The 20223-nt window shown below is 33.3% G+C and overlaps 2 protein-coding genes across 3 annotated transcripts in view; one reads left to right on the top strand and one right to left on the bottom strand.

The window, feature by feature from the left end:
- Positions 1–20223, top strand: part of ANKRD42 (ankyrin repeat domain 42) — a 136891-nt gene that overhangs the window by 63676 nt on the left and 52992 nt on the right. The gene's annotated exons all lie outside the window — the stretch shown is intronic.
- CCDC90B (coiled-coil domain containing 90B) lies at positions 828–18554 on the bottom strand. The gene is made up of 9 exons (XM_081280145.1): positions 17825–18554; positions 13550–13669; positions 12362–12465; positions 8736–8837; positions 8014–8055; positions 7859–7930; positions 7705–7758; positions 6157–6271; positions 828–1370 (listed from the first exon to the last, which is right to left on the bottom strand). The coding sequence occupies exons 1-9, from the start codon at positions 17922–17924 to the stop codon at positions 1309–1311; spliced, it is 771 nt and encodes a 256-aa protein (XP_081136271.1). The 5' UTR covers positions 17925–18554; the 3' UTR covers positions 828–1308.

The following is a 20223-nucleotide window of genomic DNA, read 5'->3' as shown; positions in this document are numbered from 1 at the left end:
AGGAACTTTGGGCTGGGCAAAGGGGAGGGGAGGGGAGGGGGTATAGGCATAGGAAAGATGGTGGAATGAGATGGACATCCTTACCCTAGGTACATACATGATTGCATGAATGGGAATGGCATGACCCTACTTCGTGTACAGAGAAGTGAAAAATTGTGTTCTAATTGTGTTCTACAATGAATCAAATAGCATTCTGCCATCATGTATAACTGTTTAGAAATAAAAAAGTTTTTTAAAAAGGTAGGATTATTTTGAATACTGGTCGACTGATTATGAAACTTTTAAAGCTGTTGCCAAGGAATTATGAAATATTCTGAAGTGTTTAACATTTTCTGACTGTGGCTTCTTAATGTGGATAGAACTAAAGAACTAAGATAAAAATGACAGTTTGTAATTAAAAAAAAAATAACATATATATTGTCATGAGACACTAAATGAGAAAAAATATAGGGTCCCCAAAAAGCAACAAAATAAAAACCTGAAACCTGGATTTCCATATAAGTTTCCTGGGAGTAGGCTCTATATATACCAACAGATGTTTGCTGAATTTAAATGAATTATTAGGAAAAGTTTTGTCTTATAAGTTTAAGATGGGTTGATTTAAATTGTTTTAAATTGAAAATCAAGGATAAACCCTGGTTTTTATATGAAAAATTTAAAAAAGTAAGTGTAATGATCAGAATAACTTCATAGATTTTTATACTAGTGGTTAGATACTGGAGCACAAATTTTAAAAATTGTTTACTTTTATTATAAAAAGAAAATAATCTCCTGTTATATAGTGAGACACTTTCAAAACCAAGCTACTTTCTTTTTTTAATTTGTTTTAATTAGTTACACATGACAGTACAATGACCTTGACATATCATACATTTGAATCATTTTCTTATAATAATCTTTTATTTTATATAAAAATTTAACTACAGTACTTATCAGGAGAGTTAGGTCCAGTAAGCATGTAGGCTAAGGCATAGTTTTCAAATTTGCAGCACATACCAACAAAATTCTATTTGATTTACAAAATTCTTGAAGCAAATACAAGAAAATTTTAGTTCAGTTTCTATGAACTATCAAAAGGATGAGGACAAAATGCCCTTCTATCGCAAATAAATCAGGGTTTGGATGATAGCTTTTCAAACAAATAAAATACAGACACATGAAATAAAGATAAAATACTTAAAATACTTCTCTTTAGTCCATGCATACTTTGAATAATGTTGTTGTAAATTTTCTGCAGCAACTGAAAATGTTCAAAGAAACTCCCGGTGTAGTATTCTACGAAGTCAATAGCAGCCAACAGTAGGATAGTTAGTAATACTTCCAGAATCTATAAAATCCCAATGCTATTGCAAGACAAGTGAACACTGAGGCTGTTAAAAAAAAAAAAAAAAAGAAATAAAAAAGAAACTATATTACAAGTCAAGTATTCATTATTATTTTGCAGGGATTAACAGAATAGTGTTATTTTCAATTTAGATGAAGAGAAAAATAAAGGAAATCAATTTTGTACCTTATGTTTTTCTTTCCTTAGAAAACTAAGATAAAGATAATAATTAATAACACAGTATTAAAGCCAGTTATTTTTATTTTTGGTAACAGGGATTGAACCCAGTGGAATTTAACCTGAGTTACATCCCCTGCCCCTTTTCACATTTTATTTAGAAACCAGGATTACAGGCATGTGCCACTGTGCCTGGCAATACATTATTTTTAAAAGCTTCCTAAATTTTAAGACAGAATAAGGATAAAAATAATTTAGAAATGTAGATAAGTCAGAATCTATAAACAGTATTTAAAGTCATTGACAATAGTGTTACAAATGACTAAAAAATTATAAACTATTTCATTTTACAATAAAATAATCTTTCTTATGTTAAAAATTATGTGTTTTAGGTTAATAGAACAGGCATTAATATATCTATGGGAAAAAAATTGTGTGTGGTTCTGGGGAGAACCCAGGGTCTTGTACTTCCTAGGCAAGTGTTCTACCACTGAGCTACACTGCCAGTTGGAGAAGAAAATTTATATTGTCTTTTCAGTACATTTTAAAATAATTTCTCAGCTGGGCACAGTGGCCTGTAGTCCCAACTACTTAGGCTGAGCCCAAGAGTTTGGGGAATCCTAGGTAATAAAGAACCCATCTCTTTTAAAAGAAATAATTCATAATTACTAAAAACTTAAATTTTAATGAAAATCCTTAAAAAAAAAAAACTTCAGAGAGTAGAGGGCAGAAAAAGCATAAGGCTTTTTGGTTAATATACCACCTGCTTTTCCCCTTTTATTTGTGGTGCTTGTGCATGCTAGGCAAATGCTCTACCACTGAATTACATCCTCAGCCCACACACCACCTGCTCTTTGTTACATCATTTAAAAAAAAAAGTTTTGGATGTTGATGGACCTTTATTTTATTCATTTATTTAGGTAGTGCAAAATCGAACCCACTGCCTCACACATGCTAGGCAAGTGCTATACCACTGAGCCACAACCTCAGCTCCATATTACATCATTCTAAGAGAAAATGTTTCAGCCCCCTTTAAGAAGTTAAGGGGGCTAGGTATGTGGGGCAGGGGTAGGGCTCTTGCCTAGCCTGCACGAGGACCTGGGTTTGAACCTAGCACCTTAAAAAAAAAAAAAAAAAGTGTTCAAATTTGAGTGAGGCTTTTAAGGATTCTCTAATCTCCAGTTTGTTTAAAAGGCCATGAAAGCATCTTTAAATGGAGAATCTGAGATAAAAGGACAAACTTTTATGACTAAAGACACAAGAAATTAGCTATATATAATAAAGCTATTTTAATTATAATGTATAAATCTAATTTACACTATCCCACTTAATTGTGCTATTTAATGTAACTTAGTTAATGATAAGGTCAGTTCCTTATTTTTAAGAAATGAAATTAGGCCTAAGATACGTAGGGAATCTAGACATTTGAGAAGAAAGAATAACATTAAGAATATATTAGGCTGGGGCTGTAGTTCAATGGTAGAGCACTTGCCTAGCACATGTGAGGCCCTGGGTTCAATCCTCAGCACCACATAAATAAATAAATAGGATAAAGGTATTGTGGTAAAAAAAAGAATATCTTGTCTTACTGCAATTAATTATACATTATCCAATTTGATCCTGCTACTATTTACCATGTGTCAGGTAGTGTGCTAAGTGATTCCATTACCTTATTTAGATATAATTAAAATCCTATGAGATTAGTGGTATTATAGCTGTTGTTTAGATGGGGCAACAAGCCCAAAGCTATATGACCAGCAAATGGTGAAGCCAGGATTCAAGAATAGGTATACCTGACTCCAAAGCTTTGTTTTTTGAAAACCATTCTGTTAGCCTTATTTGTACTGTGACATTTGTAATTTTTTTTTTAAAGCTGTTTTGTAGTTGTATATGGACAGAATGCCTTTCTTTATTTTTATGTGGGGCTAAGGATCAAATCCAGTGCCTCACATGTGATAGGCAAGGGCTCTGCTACTGAGCTACAGACCCAGCCCTGAAATTTTTTTTTTTTTTGAGCCACATGTGGCTATTTAGGTGATTTTTATTTTTTGCTAATTTAAGAGCTGATGAATTTATTGTGAGGAGGAAAGTATTTCATTTCTTTGTTAGAATACAGAAGTGTTTCCAAATTTAGTGTCTTTTTTTTCTTGTTCCTATTATTTTGGCTTTTATTTCTTCTTGTTGTCACTACTAATAATCATGAAGACATCCCAAATTATTTTTAAATTTGCTGTTTATCTTCTATGGACTGTCTAGCAGTGAACTTACATATATGTAAAATGCTTAAATAAGCCATGTGCCTGGTAAATTTCCCACCAATGTTAGCTTTTTATTACTATTTATCTGCCCAGAACAGAATATTCTACAGTAACACAGATTAAACAGAACTACCATTACTTTACAGCTGTTGCTTCCTCGGCAACAGTGATCTGGGCCAAAAGGACCTGCAACCCCAAGAGGGGGCTCTTCAGACTATTTCCTGGGATTTTTTTGTATTGGTTGGTGAGAGTAGAATGACATCAATGTAGGAGCTACTGGTGGTAATGTTTCCAACTCATAAAGTTAGTGTGGAGAAAATGAGGACATTCAGAGACAGAATACAGAGTAAATTCTGTTTCCAGTTGTCCTTTTTAGGATATGCCTGACTTTTCAATATTTAATAATAAGCCAAAACTAGTTAAAGTTGGATATATAATATTTAAAATTAAAAGATTACTGACTGATGTAAGCTGGGATACCGATTAACCAAAGTGATTAAGACACATTGATATCTTCTTCAAGGGAAATGCAAGATCTTTAATGCTGGGACTCTGACAACTGAACTAGGAGTTTTTATTCCCCCTTTATGACTGAATTTAATATATGAATCTCAGATAAACTGGGTCTTACAGGCAATTATCTTAGGTATTCTAGAACCAACAGATCCACTCATGACATTATCATCCCACTTGTTCAAAGTACGGGATTTTAGCTTCTTAAAAGGCTTACCATTAACAATACTAGTAAGTAGTACATATTTATAGATGGATAAGGACGGAGAAAAATGCCTCAGTATTGTTGGCTTTAAACCCTCAGTAAAAAACAGAAGGGAGGATGACTTAGAACTAAGTTTTTCTAAATGACTAACTTGTTAATTTTTTTTTTTTTTTTTTGCTATTGCCACTAAGTCTATTCAATTCTGCTTTGTATATCTTCACTTCTGAATGAAAGCTTTTTGGAGCTCATTACCATCTTATGTTATTTTAAACTAAGATTATAGGTAAACACTCTGTAGGAAGCTAAGTCCACCTCAACACATTCCTAAACTTTGTTACTTTGTGATCAATTTTGAAAGAGGGAATGAACACTCCAAACTGGGCTGTTTTAGAATTTTCCTGGGTATTACAACTGAATGTCTTTAGGTCCAGAGATGTTTTAGTAGAGTTTGTTTTAGTTGTTATGTTTTAGCCTTAGAATTCTTTCTTCAAATGAATGTTAAACAGAAACCCAATGTTTTAAAAAGATAAAAGTTGAGTCATTTTAATTGCATATCCATGCATCAGCTAGAGCTCAGGCTCATTCTTCACCTCTCCTAACATCCCAACACCAGTGGTGGACACTGAGGAAACCGCTGATAGTATAAATCAGGATTTTATTCTGGATAGAAATTCACTAATACAAAGTTTTAAAATATTATCTTTTTGACCCCAAATTTTAAATGGGCATGACAACTTATTACATAGGAACACTAGCATAAGTATACAAAGATGGGTATATGTATGTGTATTTATTCAAACATACATATATATGGTTATTCAGTGGAATACTATTCCTAATAAAGGGAGGAAAATGCCTGTTAATAAAGTATTGGGTAAATTATAGCATTTTAATATTATGCTTTCTAATAAAAAGACATCTAAGTATGTACTGAAGTTCAAAAATAATTAAGACATTTGATTACCTTTTAAAAAGTTGTAGAGTTGACTGTCATATATAATGTAGTTTTTTTTTTAAAGGTGTATGTTATATTTATATACAGAAGATACATGCTACTAATAGTAGATTTGGAAGGCTTTTGCTGCTTTTGAATTCTAAAACGATGTATAATTTAAAAAATATTACTTTTTATAAAAATAAAAAGGACAAATATCACTTGATTAGTGTATTCTTCATAATTCATAAGGGCTATATAATTGTTATGTCAGATAGTAATTAAGGAGCTTAGTACATGACAAATAATCTAATTTGGGGGTAGTATCTGTGCTCAGGCAATTGAATGAACAAGTTAGTTTCAACCCTCCATTACCCTTTGCTTGGTATGGTTTTTAATGGCCTGTATCTACTTTAGTGTTCTTTTTATCTAACCCCACTCAAATCCTTAAGGAAGAATATAAACAATAAAAGAAAATTTTCATTGTATCCTTGTATCACTTTGTCCTTGGGTTTATACATTTCTTTGCTACCCATGTGCTTTTTCTTCTCAGTAAGTTGCACAGAGTTGCCTGGTGAGTTATATCTTGGGACTGAAGCCTTCTTCAAGCACTACAGGGGACTAAGCACTAAAAGCATCATTATAGCTTCTCCTTTTCTTCTGTTATCTATATGGTTACCTTGAGAGGTAGGAACTAACAGGTCCAAAAATTGAATGACAGTATTCCTTTCTTTGACAGTCTTACCTGCAAGATAACGAATTGTCTCCAGTTTATTAGACTCCATCAGTGTTTTTAAGGAAGCAATTTCAGTGTCAATTTTATTACTGGTTTCTGAAATAACATTTTTGGTTTGAGTATCCTGTAGTAAGCAAGAATAAGAAAGACAACTAAATTTTGTTCCTCTGTAGAAATATTTATGTGCTAATTTTGCATTATAAATATTTTCACTGGGGAAATACAGTAAAAGCATAGTGGTATTAAAAAAAAATTCAACGGACACAAAGGAACAAACCACATTACCCCAATTTTCACACTGGAAATAATTTCTTAGAATTATCACATGCTGGGCATATTCTACTAAAAACCTCACATAAGACACTTGAGACATAAATATATAAGATGATAAATGGAAAAGCGAAAATTTTAATACTAGAACTATCACTTTATTGTGTAAAGTGCTTAGGATGGTATGATTAAAATTTTAGATATTATCTGCAAAAGGAAAAAAAATCCCAATATGTAATATGAATTGACACCAATATAAAAGGAACTAGCAGAAATATCTAATGGTGAATATATAGGAGCCAGAACTCAGAAATCAGTTGTAAAACAATTTGCTTAATTCCTTATCTACTTTCTCTGGCCAAGAAGTAAGAGTATAGGATTCTTGAAGACATATGTGGCCTTCCCGTTTATTAAAATTTGAGCATAGTAATGTCTCTTCTATATTAGAAAGCCAAATGACTTATAACTTTTTAAAAAAATTTTGTTCTAATTAGTTATACATGACAGTAGAACACACTTTGACACATCATACATATATGAAGTATAATTTATCATTCTTCTGGTTGTACATGATATAGAATCACACTGGTCATGTAGTCATCATGTATGTACATAGGGTAATAATGTCACATGGCTTTTAAGAAAAAGACTAGGCTGGGTCAGAAAGCTGGGGTTTACTCAAGCCACAGAACTTAAATGATGATTAAATTTAAGGATTATTGAGAAGGTAAGGTAAGCAGTAGTTTTAAATATAGGGTTTAGAATCCAGGTTCTTATCCCAGCTCCACCAGTCATTAACTCTGTGATCTTAACTTGTCTCATTTTCCAAACTGGTAAAATGGGAATAATAATACCACTTTCCACAGGCTGATACAAAAATTAAGTAAATTAATAGAAGTAAAGCATGCAAAACAGTATCTGGCAAGAAATATTTGCAATAAATATTTTTTTAACAAATTTTTAAGATAAGTATTTATTTAAACCTAGGCACTTAAATACCAATAGTGAACAGTGAATCTTTGTCTTTTAAGACACAGTTACTGTCTCTGCAAAAATAATTTAGGTAAAAAAAAAGTGTGCTATACAAAAATCTTGATTCTTAGTGTAATGTCAGAGCTCATGTACAACCACTTATTTGGGGGCAGCTTCCCACAAAGTGCTGGCTAACTATAGTAGCTATGAGGAAATCATGGATTTTACAGGGCTAGCTTTATAAAGTCTAAACTTATAAACTGATACATATAAAGAAATGTATGAAAGAGAAAGTTCTACATACTACTCCCTTACCTTTCTGGTAAATTCTGTGGTTGTTTCCATAAGTTGCTTTTCTTGATCTGTAAACTAAAGGATATGAAGCAGCAGGAGATTAAAAAAAAATAAAAGACTAAAAAGAATTAAAAAGGAATAAGTAATCAAGAAGCTATATTTACAAGCTCATTACCATATCTGTTACCCTGCTCCTTTCCAGGTTGATGTCCAATTTATTATCTGCTCTGATTCTACTGGTTTCATTCTTTAAAAAAAGAAAATATTTAAAAAATTATATTGTAATCAAATTTATTGGTCTGATACTAAAATGGGAAAAATTTCACTTACCATTAGTTGTTGTTTAACTTGGTCTAATTCAATTTTCATTTTCTAGGTAAGAAAGATCATAAACAATTAGCATGAAACCAAAAACCCATATTGATTCATTTAAAAAACATCTGAGACTCTAGATTAGCAAAAATTGAATATCTTTCTATATACACTCATACATACATACATATATATTTATATAAAATATAAAAATATATACACTAGTGAATAACAACAAATTTCTGATTACAGGAACATACTTTTAAGTGAAAAGACAATAGAGGATCAAATAAAATGGAAAACACCATATTATTTTCAGCTTTGAGTACATTATATTATGAGCTATACAAGAAATTTTATATAGTATGTAAGCTCAAAGACTTTCTTTTATGTGAATTTTATGTACATAAAATGCAATTCTTGTTCTTCAGTATGTAAGACATTGATTTACACATAAAGATTAAGCATGATAAAACAGTGTATTTTTTTTTATTTTTTTTATTGGTTGTTCACAACATTACAAAGCTCTTGACATATCATATTTCATACATTAGATTGAAGTGGGTTATGAACCCCCAATTTTACCCCAAATGCAGATTGCAGAATCACGTCGGAAAACAGTGTATTTTTAATCTAAAAACTTGTTTAGTAACCACATAAAGTTATTTGGTCTTATTCACCAAGTAACATACTGAAGAGATCAGTTATTTGTATCAATAATAAATTAAAACTTATATCACCTCATTCTCAGCTCTCAGATTTGCAAATTCACTTTTTTCTAGGATGACCATATCTTTCCTGATGGAATCCAAATGAGCCATTAGCTGTTGTACTGTTATTTCCTAGAAAATAAAATAAAAATAAGCTAGTGATCTAGGAATGACATTGTTTTATTCATGAATTGTTTTCATGAAATTTAGAATGTTAACCAAATGTTAAAAAAACAACAACATATAAACCTACAGAGATTCAAGAAGAAAAATGCATTTCCCAGTGTGTAAAATTAATGTTTAGGTCTAAACATTCTAAAAAGAATTCCAATAAATTGCTTACTTAGCCTCTAGAAGTTCCTCACCAAATGATTTATTTTGTTTTTTGAACACATAGATAGAAAGGGTTTTATTACCTTTTGTTACTTTTTATTTGTGGGATTTTTTTTACCATTGGAAAATGGTAAAAGGTATTGAATAAAATTTAATGTCAGGGACTATAACAAAATACACAGATATTTGTTTAAAATAATTATTCTTTATCGGCACAACATTAATTTTGTTTAAATTCTCTCATATCTTTCCTATATTTGGCACTACCAAGAATATACAAAAGAAAAGGTGGCTCCTATCCAATATACTTATAAGTTTTTGCTTTGTTAAGGAGGGAAATTTTTGTAGTAATGATTTAAGGCAGCTTTACAAAAAACCATAATGGTTACCACTAATCTTAAAATGAGGTAGCTTACTGACATAATTTATTGCTCTTTATTAAAAGTTAAATCAGATAATTGTATATAACCTTTTGAAGAACCCTGTATAATGGGTTTATAAATAAAACAAAAAAGCCCAAACAAGAACAGGATCAATAATCTCATTTTTAAAGTTACAATTTGTGATTGGGGTACTTTGTTGGGGTTGCAGTCATTTTTTGATTGGCATGAGATAGAAAGACCATTTGAAAGCTGACGACTTTTAGATAGCAGAGGCTGTAACATTTTCAGATATAGCTCAGTGTTCAAAGGGTCTGGAATGCACATATCTCCAAAAACAACTTTCAGATGAGACACTCTCATAAAGCAGAGTTTAAAAGTGTGAATTGTGGAGTTAGGCTCTCTGAGTTTGAACTCAAATTCTGTCACTTTCTTTGAGATTCTGGGCAACTTATTGAACTTCTTTCATCTCCTCATTGGTAAATGGAAATAACAATACTCACACCTTACAGAGTTTTTTATTTTTAAGATTAAGTAAATACTGTATATAAAATACTTTAAATAGTTCTTGGCCTACGGTTAGTATCCAGTAATTGTTAGCTATATATTATTAATGGCATAGTGATCTAATGGCTGAAGTAGAATACTCTGACTCCAGTATTTTTATGTTGAGGATGTCTTGACTTAAATATGAATCCTACACAATATAAATGTTTTCAACTGTGTTCAACAAATATCTGATTCCTATGCCTTCCCTAACCCTCATATATTACTGGGAATGGGGTTCATTTTCTTTTACTCATTTCTGCTTGAAGTATTTATGAAAATTACCTGAGAGGTCATTACAGATGTGTCCTGTGGGGGCTTTCACACCTGTTTCCCCAATACCATTATAAAGGAGTTCTATGACATTAAATATAATGCATTTTTATTATTGCAAATACATATGGAAGAAATGTAATTACAGATTTCTTATAGAGTTTGAGCCTGAGAATAAGGGATTGTACAGCAGCTGCTTTTTACTTCATTCTTTCTTTACATACAGCTGTGACTCATACAGCACAGTGTCTATCTTCCAGAACTTTAAATAGACCAGGTATGGTGGTGCACGTGTGTAATCCCAGTGGCTCAGGAGGCTGAGGCAGGAGGATTGCGAGTTCAAAGCTAGCCTCAGTAACCTAGTTAGACCCTAAGCAACTTAATGACATCCTGTCTCAAAAAGTATAAAGGGCTGGAGATGTCGCTCAGTGGTTAAGCACCCCTGAGTCCCATCCCTAGTACCAAAAAAAAAAAAAAAAAAAAAAAAAACCAACAACAAAAAAAGAACCCCCGCCATTTAAATGGAAAGATATTATTCATTATTAAGTGGTCAAACTTATTAGAAGTATGATCTTTATAACTTTTGTGAAGTCATCAGAGGTTGAACAGAGTTAGTGATCTGAAGTAATCAAGTAGTTAGCTTGTTTGCTTGAACTTAGCTCTATGCTTCATGACATCATCTTTGTGCCTTATTATATGCTAAAGGTCAACAATGATGTTAAGTTCAAGAATGGAATGGGATTTTAACTTCACACACTAGAAATTTGAAAAAAGCCAAAGTTTAATAGTAATATTACTATACATAATCCTATATTTTATATGTAATATTAAATGGTCTTGGAAGCATGATGATTCTTCAAATTAGTTTTAATTCCCTGCTTATATTATAGGCAAGTTTAAGAACTTAAGAGTAAATTACTTTTTATTTAAAATGTCAGTAGCTCCTTCTAACTCTGTTATGGATGCAATAATTGTTGGCTTTTTCTTTAGTGGATTTACTAGTCTGCTATGAACATGAAAAATTAAGCTAAAATGATGAAAACACAAATTTAAAGGATATGAATGTTTTAGTTTCAACGTCTAATTGGAGATTATAGTAAAAATCTTTGTTTTAAAATATTTTTTCAGCTGTAGATGGACACAATGTCTTTATTTTTATTTATTTTTATGTGGTGCTGAGGATAGAATCCAGTGCCTCATGCATTTGAGGTAAGCACTCTTATCACTAAGCTACAATCCCAGCCCATAGTAAAAATCTTTAATAGATTCTAATATTATGTAAAAAAATCCTATATTTGTGTGTGTATGTTTTGAAATATTTATATGAGGGAAGAAGTCTAAATTTGAAAAACTAAAATTAAAAAATATAAGTATCAGAAGAAAATGGATTTTTTTTTTTTTTTTTGGTAGTAGAGATTAAACCCCGGGGGTAGTTGGCCACTGAGCCACATCCTCAGCCCTTTAAAAAAAAAATTTTTTTTTTCTTTTCACTTTGAGACAGTGTCTCACTAAGTTGCTTCACTTAATTACTGAGGCTGGCCCTCAACTTGTGATCCTCCTGCCTAAACCTCCTGAACTGCTAGGGTTACAGGCATGTGTCATCACACCTTAGCAGAAAACAGATTCTTAAACAGTTTTACTGTGCTCCTTACATCTTAAGTTTTTCGTAAACAGTTGACTTTAAGAATTTGTATATCCAGACTTCTTAGCCAAGCAATTTATGAAGTCTTTCCCAGCCATATTAGTTTAATCCTTTCTAGCTTTCGTCTCTGAACTACAATATATATAGGACACGAGTAAAATGTATCATATAGTAAAGAAAGGTTAGCTCTTCTGTGATAGGCTTTCCAGGGGAAAAACTTTCAATAACAATCTGCTACCATCTCATGATTCAAATAATTACCTCACACAGTGGAAGATATGACAAAATTCCTTCTTTGTATTATGCCATAATCTTGTTAGGACTATTCTAACTTTTCAGTCTGTCCTAGATACTGACTTTACTAAAGATCTTTCTTCCTTTCCCTTCAATTCTTTCTCTTCCCTCTCTTCCTTTTCTTTCTTCCTTTGTTCCTTGAAAAAAATCATTTATGAAACTGTCGGTGATAAAAATGAATATAGTACCTGTTGAGCTTGAGTGACCATCTCTTTATAGATAGTATCCAGGCTGACATTTGATAAAGTGGTTAATACTGATACAATTGTTTCTGCTTGTGCTTTGTCAAAACCTGTAGGCAGCAAATAAGTATGTCTTTTTAAATGTACACATCTTTATCAGAACAGACCACTAGAATAACTTTCCTCAATATTTAAGATTGTTTTATTTTTTTTAAAAAAATGGTTATAATTAAAAACTTGATAATGCTAAATTACTCTCTAAAAGTACTTTATAATTTTACTATTCTAAATGCCTCCCACATCCTTAGCAACTATAGAATATTATTGGTCTTTGTTTTTGAGCATATAATTGGCATAAAAATGGTATTGCATTATTTTAGTTTGTACTTAATTCTGTATGTCCTTGGTTAGTAATGAGGTTAAGCACCTTTAATATATTTTTGGTTATTTTTTTAAAAATTGTTTTTTTGTAGTTGTATATGGACACAACTGTTTTATTTAATAAGTAAGATATAATAAATGACTAGCCATTGGATGAAATATATTAGATTTCCTTAGTGAAATTCCAGATAGATTAAAAGCTGAACATAAGAATTCCTAGGAATCAATAAGAACAAGTAAAAGCAATTAGAGGAAAATGGGCAAAATATAAATATATAAGCAGCACACAAAAAAATATAACCAGGGCTGGGGCTGCAGCTCAGTGGCGGAGCACTTCCTTTCCCTTATGTGAAATGCCTTATCATGTGCTACATTCATATCCATGTGACTTTGAATACTATTTTGTTCTATTAATCAATTTCTCTATTCCTGTGATATCACATGTTAACTTGCCACTTTTATATTTGGTAATTTTTGTGCTTGTTTGACTTTTTGTGATCCTTGAACATTTGTATTTCCATTTAGATTGTATTATCAGCCTCTAGTTTTTTTCTTTTTCACTTAATTGGAATAATTTTGCACCAAATTTTTATACAGTCCTTTTTCATTAATATATCTTTAGTATTTCCCATATCAGTAAATATTCTTCAAGCAATACCATTTTTAATGACTGTATAATATTCTATTGTGTGAAATGTTATAACTACTTAAATAGTTACTCTTAATTCCTCATAATAGCAATAGTCTTACCTAGGTGATTCATAAATGCTATTAAGTTTTTTCCTTCAAGAGGTACCTATTCCTATATCTTACCGTGAGTTTCCAAGTCCTGAACCAATGCATGGGTATCAAAAGTTAATTTCCTTTGTTCTAAAGGAGTTATGTCCACTGGCCTTCTGTCATATCCTTCCTTGGTTGTGGTGGTCAAGAAATCTGAAAAGAGAAGATAATTTTTTCCCTCCTTTTAATAGCAGATAGAGGTATCATACTTTGGCTTCCAAACCATTTTCCCCACATATTTAAATATAGTTCTAACTCTTCTATTTAGGAGTTTTGTAACCTCACACAAGTTAATTGGACTCCTCCATGCCTTTCTTTTATCTAAGTCTATGTTATTATTCTGTACATAGCAAACATTCGATGTTTTTCTTTTAGTATTTCAAAATGTTTTTTTTCTTTTTTCTTTTTTTTAATTGGTTGTTCAAAACATTACAAAGCTCTTGACATATCATATTTCATACATTAGATTCAAGTGGGTTATGAACTCCCATTTTTACCCCAAATACAGATTGCAGAATCACATCGGTTACAATTAAAAATGTTAAGAGCTCATCTAAAGTTGTAATGATACATATCAAATGCTTTTGAGATCATTGTCTCAACTCTTAATTACCAGAGAACAGAAACTGCCCAACTCTCTGTAGTCTTCAGAAATTTCTCAGAGCTATGGAAAAATTTTATACCGATATTCCTATTTAAAGTAGCTTTCCATATTCCCACTCTCCTATATATCCATGGTTTATTTCCTACACAGTTTTCAGCTCTAATCTAATTATTGTTTGCTGTTTGTCTCTGAACCAGAATTTAAGTCTTAACTGTGTTTTTCATTACTGTATCTTCAGCACCTAGTGCTTTGGCACATAATTATATCACATTTTGTCATCAAATCAATGAATTTGAATTAAAATCCTGAGTATTTACTGGTAGCAACACAAGCCCTAGGAAATATGTATCATTTTTGAAATAACTTGGTTTCCTGTTTCAACAAATTTCCATTTTTAGCCTAGACAAAGTATTGTCCTTTTTAATATACTGATTATGAATTTTTTAATAAGGTCTTTGCTTTTGGGGAGAAATTTGCCCATATACAACTTATTTAATATTATTATGTATTAAGAAAATAACTGCCTGTTAGTATAACACAAGATACTATCCTAGACTGTTATATTACTACCAAATCAAGGCAGAGTTATTTACATTTTTAGATTAAAAAACCACACCTAGGAAAGGAGAGGGGTTTGTCTATGGTCAGAGAGCCAATGACAGATTTCAGATTCAGACTTGTTTTTTTTAAAAGATTATTTTTAGTTGTAGATGGCCACAATACTTTTTTTTTAATGTAGTGCTGAGGATGGACCCAGTGCCTCATATGTGCTAGGCAAGTGCTCAACCACTGAGCCACACCCCCAGCCTCCAGATTTAGGTTCTTTTGACTTCAAAGCTCATGTTCTCTCCATCACCCTTTGTTGTGTCTCTTATTTATCCTAAGCCACTTAATAGGTACTTAAAAAGCACAGCTGCAACTCCAGGCACTACTTTTCTGCTAGTGTACAGCAAATGTGATTCCTTTCTAGATATCTTCCTAGCCAACAAATATTTATTGAATTACAGACTATGTATTAGGAACAGGGGATAAAACAATGAACAAAACCAGGCATACCTTATGTCCTAGATTTTACAGACTAGCAGGCAGAAAACAGATGTTATTAAAACTGAACATCAATTCTAAATTCAAATGATAAAAAGAAGATTCAATAACTACTCAGAATTCTATTTAACTGAAGGGATAAGCGGAAGCAGTTGTAAAGGTGGAGCAATTTTTAAAAAACACACATATTATTATCACCGCGTCAGCATTATTTTTGGATGAGTGCCACATGGAAATGGTAAAATGATATGTGCCTTTGTGTGTCAGACATAAAAGCAGGAGAAAGAAAAATTAGTAGTTCCAATAACAATTGCATTGGGAGTAATGATTTGGTATCTTTAATTTTCTATTCCTGATTAAAAGGTTATTCTTTTATTTGGCATTTAGAAAAAAAAGTAATAATATATGATATTTTACTGTTTTTATATCTATTATTCAGTCTTTAAAATTCTCATTTTCTGGACATGGAAAATTGAGGCTCAGAGCTAAGTGATTTGTCTCACGTCTTAGTTTTATTGATAGGCAGATTAATGCAGTTCCTCGCTTCAATAAACAAACATTGACTACCTCACTCAAACATCAGCTTCTCAAATTTGAGATAGAAAAGACTTTAACACTGCCAGCAAATCTTGCAGAGCACAGGTCATCTCTTGTCCCGCTATGCTTCCTTCATCTCTTTTTTCAAGGGCTCTTAATTTTACAAACATGCCTTGTGCTTTTCCTTCTCCAAGACTTTGCTCAGTCCATTCAGAAAGCTTTCCTTTGCCTGCTCATCTTTGTCCTTCAGAGCTCTGCAGGAAGTCTCTTCCTTATCTCACCAAATCCTAAACCTTTCATTATTTGATTCTTTCACACCTATCTTGTATGTGCATGTGTTTTACAGTAAGAAACAAAGTTTAAAGGCTTACCCAGCTTTCAGAGCTACTAAATTGTACATCATGGATTGGTACTCTGGCCTATCTTGCACCAAGCTCCTGTTTTGCTGGAAAAGGCCAGACTTTACTTTGAAAAAACATGTAAAATGGTGTCTCATTATATCTAAGTCTCAAGTTTTATATTAATGTGCTTAATCACCTTAGAGCTAAAACACCTCCGTGACATGACTGATTTTTTTTTTTTTTTTGGTAAAGTACTCAAAGACAGACATTACAGCTCATATTCTTATATGCTGATCTGCTGATCTATGTTATAATGGTTGCATCAAAATTACTAGGGTTAGTAAATTAAATAAAGTTCTGGGCTCCACCCCTAGACACTAACTCAGTAATTCCAGGATAAAAATCTATATTTAAAAAACAAAAACTCCAGTGTTTTTATGCTCCGCTAAGTTTGGGAAGTAGTTATTAACAAGGAATATAACACTACTGGGCATAAAACTTAAGACAAATCGCATCACTTTCCTATGCCTTCACTCATTCATCTTTAAAAAGGAAATTGGACTTAATGATAACTAAGGTTCTCCCTAGGGTCTTAAGTCAAAGTTTTCAAATTCCTTGATATTATTAGGGAAATTTAAACTACTTGTACACAGCATTCAATAAATATTTGAACAGTGAAGAGGGCTATAAAAATATATTGTTGTAAGGGGAAACTTTAAATTTCTCCAAGAATATTAAGATTCAAGTGGAAGGATATGTTGAAACATTAAAAATTACTGTGCTGATGTATTTTCCAGTATGACATATACTTCAAAGTTTAGTCTCTAAAAATGTTTAATTTTTAAATTTCATTTAAATATTAAGGTTATCTCTCAAAGTTTACAAAGATGAGATTTATCAGAGTTTGAAAACTGTTACCATCACAATGTGTATATATGTTCAACACCCAAACTATGTAATGGAAAACTTCCTGAATGATCCTGGCAGCTAAACAGCAAGCTTACAGATGGAGGATCAACAAGTACAGGTTTTTGACTGCAACTGGTGTCATTGGTGTCAAAGGAAAAAACAAAACAAAAAAACAACACAGCGTGGAGGTGGGAGAGATGTGTTTGTGTACTGTCTCAGTTCACCTAGTACAAAAGATTCAGGAGGTGCACAGAGAATGCTAATGTTGGTATGAAGTGTCTACTTTGTGGATAACCTTTTTAAAGAGTCAAAAAATTGAAAAAGTTGGGGGAAAAAAAAAAACACAACACACAACCCTGTAAATATTCATCTAAGTCAGATGTTCTTCAGGACACACTGCGAACAGAAGTACCAAATAGTTCTAAACTTGTTGGTGCCAGCTTTTTTTATTTTAATGGCTACTATGTGATTGCAAAGGACTGAACATGTACGTGTGCCTGATACGTGTGCGCGGTCTACCAAAAACTTAGGTTATAGACCAACAACTGAAAAGACTTATTTCTGAACGGGTCCTAAAAGAAATAAGGGTTTCCCCACACACAGATCACGTTTGCTCCAGACAGACCAACGAAATTACTGGCCTCATGTGACAGAAAAAAAGAAGAGCTCAGAAGAGGAAGGCGGCCACTTCCCAGTACTGTCTTCCGCGTTCCAGTCCCCAGCGGTGAGCCAGGGCAGCGGGGTTGCCAGCGCCAGACGTGGCAGGAGGAAGGCGTGGCACGCTCGCCTCCGGCTAACCCCAGCAGGCGCGACCCACCGGAATCATCTCTCTAGACGGTACTCCAGGCATCGTGGCACGATACCCCAGCTCACCTCTCCGCAGGGCCGGCGAGAAACGCCCGCGGGGAGTTGAAACCCAGTGGCCCCCGCTGCCTCCAGACCGCAGGAGCCGCCAAATGCAGCGACTCCTCATGTTCCAGAGATGTCCGGTAGGCCAGAAGAAGCGGAAAACCAGATGGAGCTCGCTTAGGCTTTCGGGAATAGTTCTGGTACCGCAAGAATGCTGGGAAATGTAGTTTCCGGTCTGTCACGCTCTTCGGGTATTCGAACCTGGATCCCGCGAAGGGTGTTTTTTTCCCTAGTCGGACCTACAATCCACTACCATAGTTCAGAGGCCCTACTTTTCCCATCACTTCGTCCCAACCTATGTATGCCTTCACCGCCCTAAGAAAACGGGATCTCGGAGAACATTCTGGCACCTGTTTTTTGACATCAAATATAATCCAACAGCAATCTCCCTACATATGGAAGGCGGCCATTACGCCCTGCGGAATGGTTGCTGGCCCAACTATCTAAATGCACAGCAGCCGGGGACCTGCAGTCCGCGGCCGCGAAGCGTTCTGGGGAATGCGTAGCACGTAGCCCACGCCACTGTCTGGGAAGCTTGGTTGTCCCGCTCGCGGCGCGTTCTTGCTGCTTCACGTCCTGCTGCTTCGCCCTCTGTAGCACTGGAGGACCAACTGTTTTAGACCGTGTGGTTCCTTTCCTCAGGAAAACGGATTTCCTCCGCTTTTCTTGGGTGGGCATGATTTCCATTCTTTATCCCTCCCAGACCTCAGTTACTCCGACCTTGCTTCATATGATAAAATGCTGAAAATAATGTACAGTAACTGTGTTCGGAGGCTTTAATATAGATCCTAAAATGGTTCACAATCTTTAGGATTTTAGCGATTAATTAGGTTACCTATGTTCAAAACTTCGCGAGGACTACTTAACAAGTACCATTCTAAGCCCTGTAGCATAATTAAAGAACAAAACTTTAATTCCGCCAGTACGTATTTTAACAGATAATTCATGGAGAGAGATATAAATAGCTCTTTTAAAAATTGGGGTGTGGGGGCTGCGGTTGTGGCTCAGCGGTAGAGCGCTCGCCTAAGGCGCTGGGTTCGATCCTCAGCACCACATAAAAATAAATAAATAAAATATTGTCTCCAACTACAACTAAAAAATATATATATAAAAAATTGAGGTATGCCCAAATCAAGATATGCTATTTTACCTATCATTTTTAAAAATGATAATCCTTAATGCGAGAAAATTATTATGAAATTAACATAATGTATATTATTATATGACAATGATATATATGAAACTCTAAAGTAAAACCAGAGTTTTATGTCTAAGAAGCTATCTTAAGAAAATAATCACGTATGTAAGGTATTATAAAATCATGAGTATTGTGATGTTATTTAGTCATAAAACCTGGAAATAATCTATTAAAAATGATTCAATAACTCACAGAAATGTCTCAAGTTGATATTTATGCAGTCATCAAGTATTTTAAACTTAATAAATGGATTTATTGTCTTAGAGACAGAAAAATTGACACATTTTTTTACTTTCCATGGTGTTACAGCCCTGTACCCATTGCAAACTGAAAATAACATATCTTAAAATGCATTTAATACAGCTTCAGACTTAGGATAGTTTGATATATAATTTTGTGATTTGGTGGTGTAAAGGGATATGTATTCAATAGAAATATGCTTCACATTTCAAATTTTGATCTTTTCCTCAGTCTTAAAACATTCTGTAGAATACCCTTGTAATGCAGGCCAGCCTCAGCTGTCAGTGGGAAAGTGATGAGCCTGTGACAATAGCATTCCCCTCATTCAACAGTTAATTTTAACAGTGCTTCGAAGATTGTTCAGGTCCAGTGTGCTTTCACCTGCATAGTTAATGGGGGGTACTTATACTACCGTTTTTGTTATTTTACTTTCAATATAGTGTTCAATAAATTACATGAGATATTCAACATTTTATTATAAAATAGGCTTTGTGTTAAATAATTTTGCCCAACTTACAGTTAAGTGTTCTAAATATGTTTAAGGTAAAGGAGACTAAAGTAATATTCAGTAGGTTAGGTGTATTAAATGCATTTTTGACTTATGATATTTTCAATTATAATAGATTTGTCAAGATATGACATCATGGAACCTCCCGAAGTATCTCTACACATAACCTACTGAGCATCATAGCTAAGCCTCGCCTACCTTAACGTGCTCAGAACATTTTCATTAACCTATATTGGGCAAAATCATCTGACACAAAGTCTATTTTATAAGGTGTTGAATATCTCATGTAATTATTGACTGCTGTACTGGTGAAAATGAAAACAGTGGTTATATGGGTATGCTTTTGCACCATTTTTTTTTCTTTTGGTACTGGGAATTGAACTCAGGGGCACTGGACCACTGAGCCACATCCCCAGC

Source organism: Spermophilus citellus (assembly GCF_964194105.1).
Source record: "Spermophilus citellus genome assembly, chromosome: 2".
In the NCBI taxonomy this organism is placed as follows: domain Eukaryota; kingdom Metazoa; phylum Chordata; class Mammalia; order Rodentia; family Sciuridae; genus Spermophilus; species Spermophilus citellus.
Note: the sequence above shows the minus strand (reverse complement) of the source record. Positions and strands in the feature narration are given on the sequence as shown.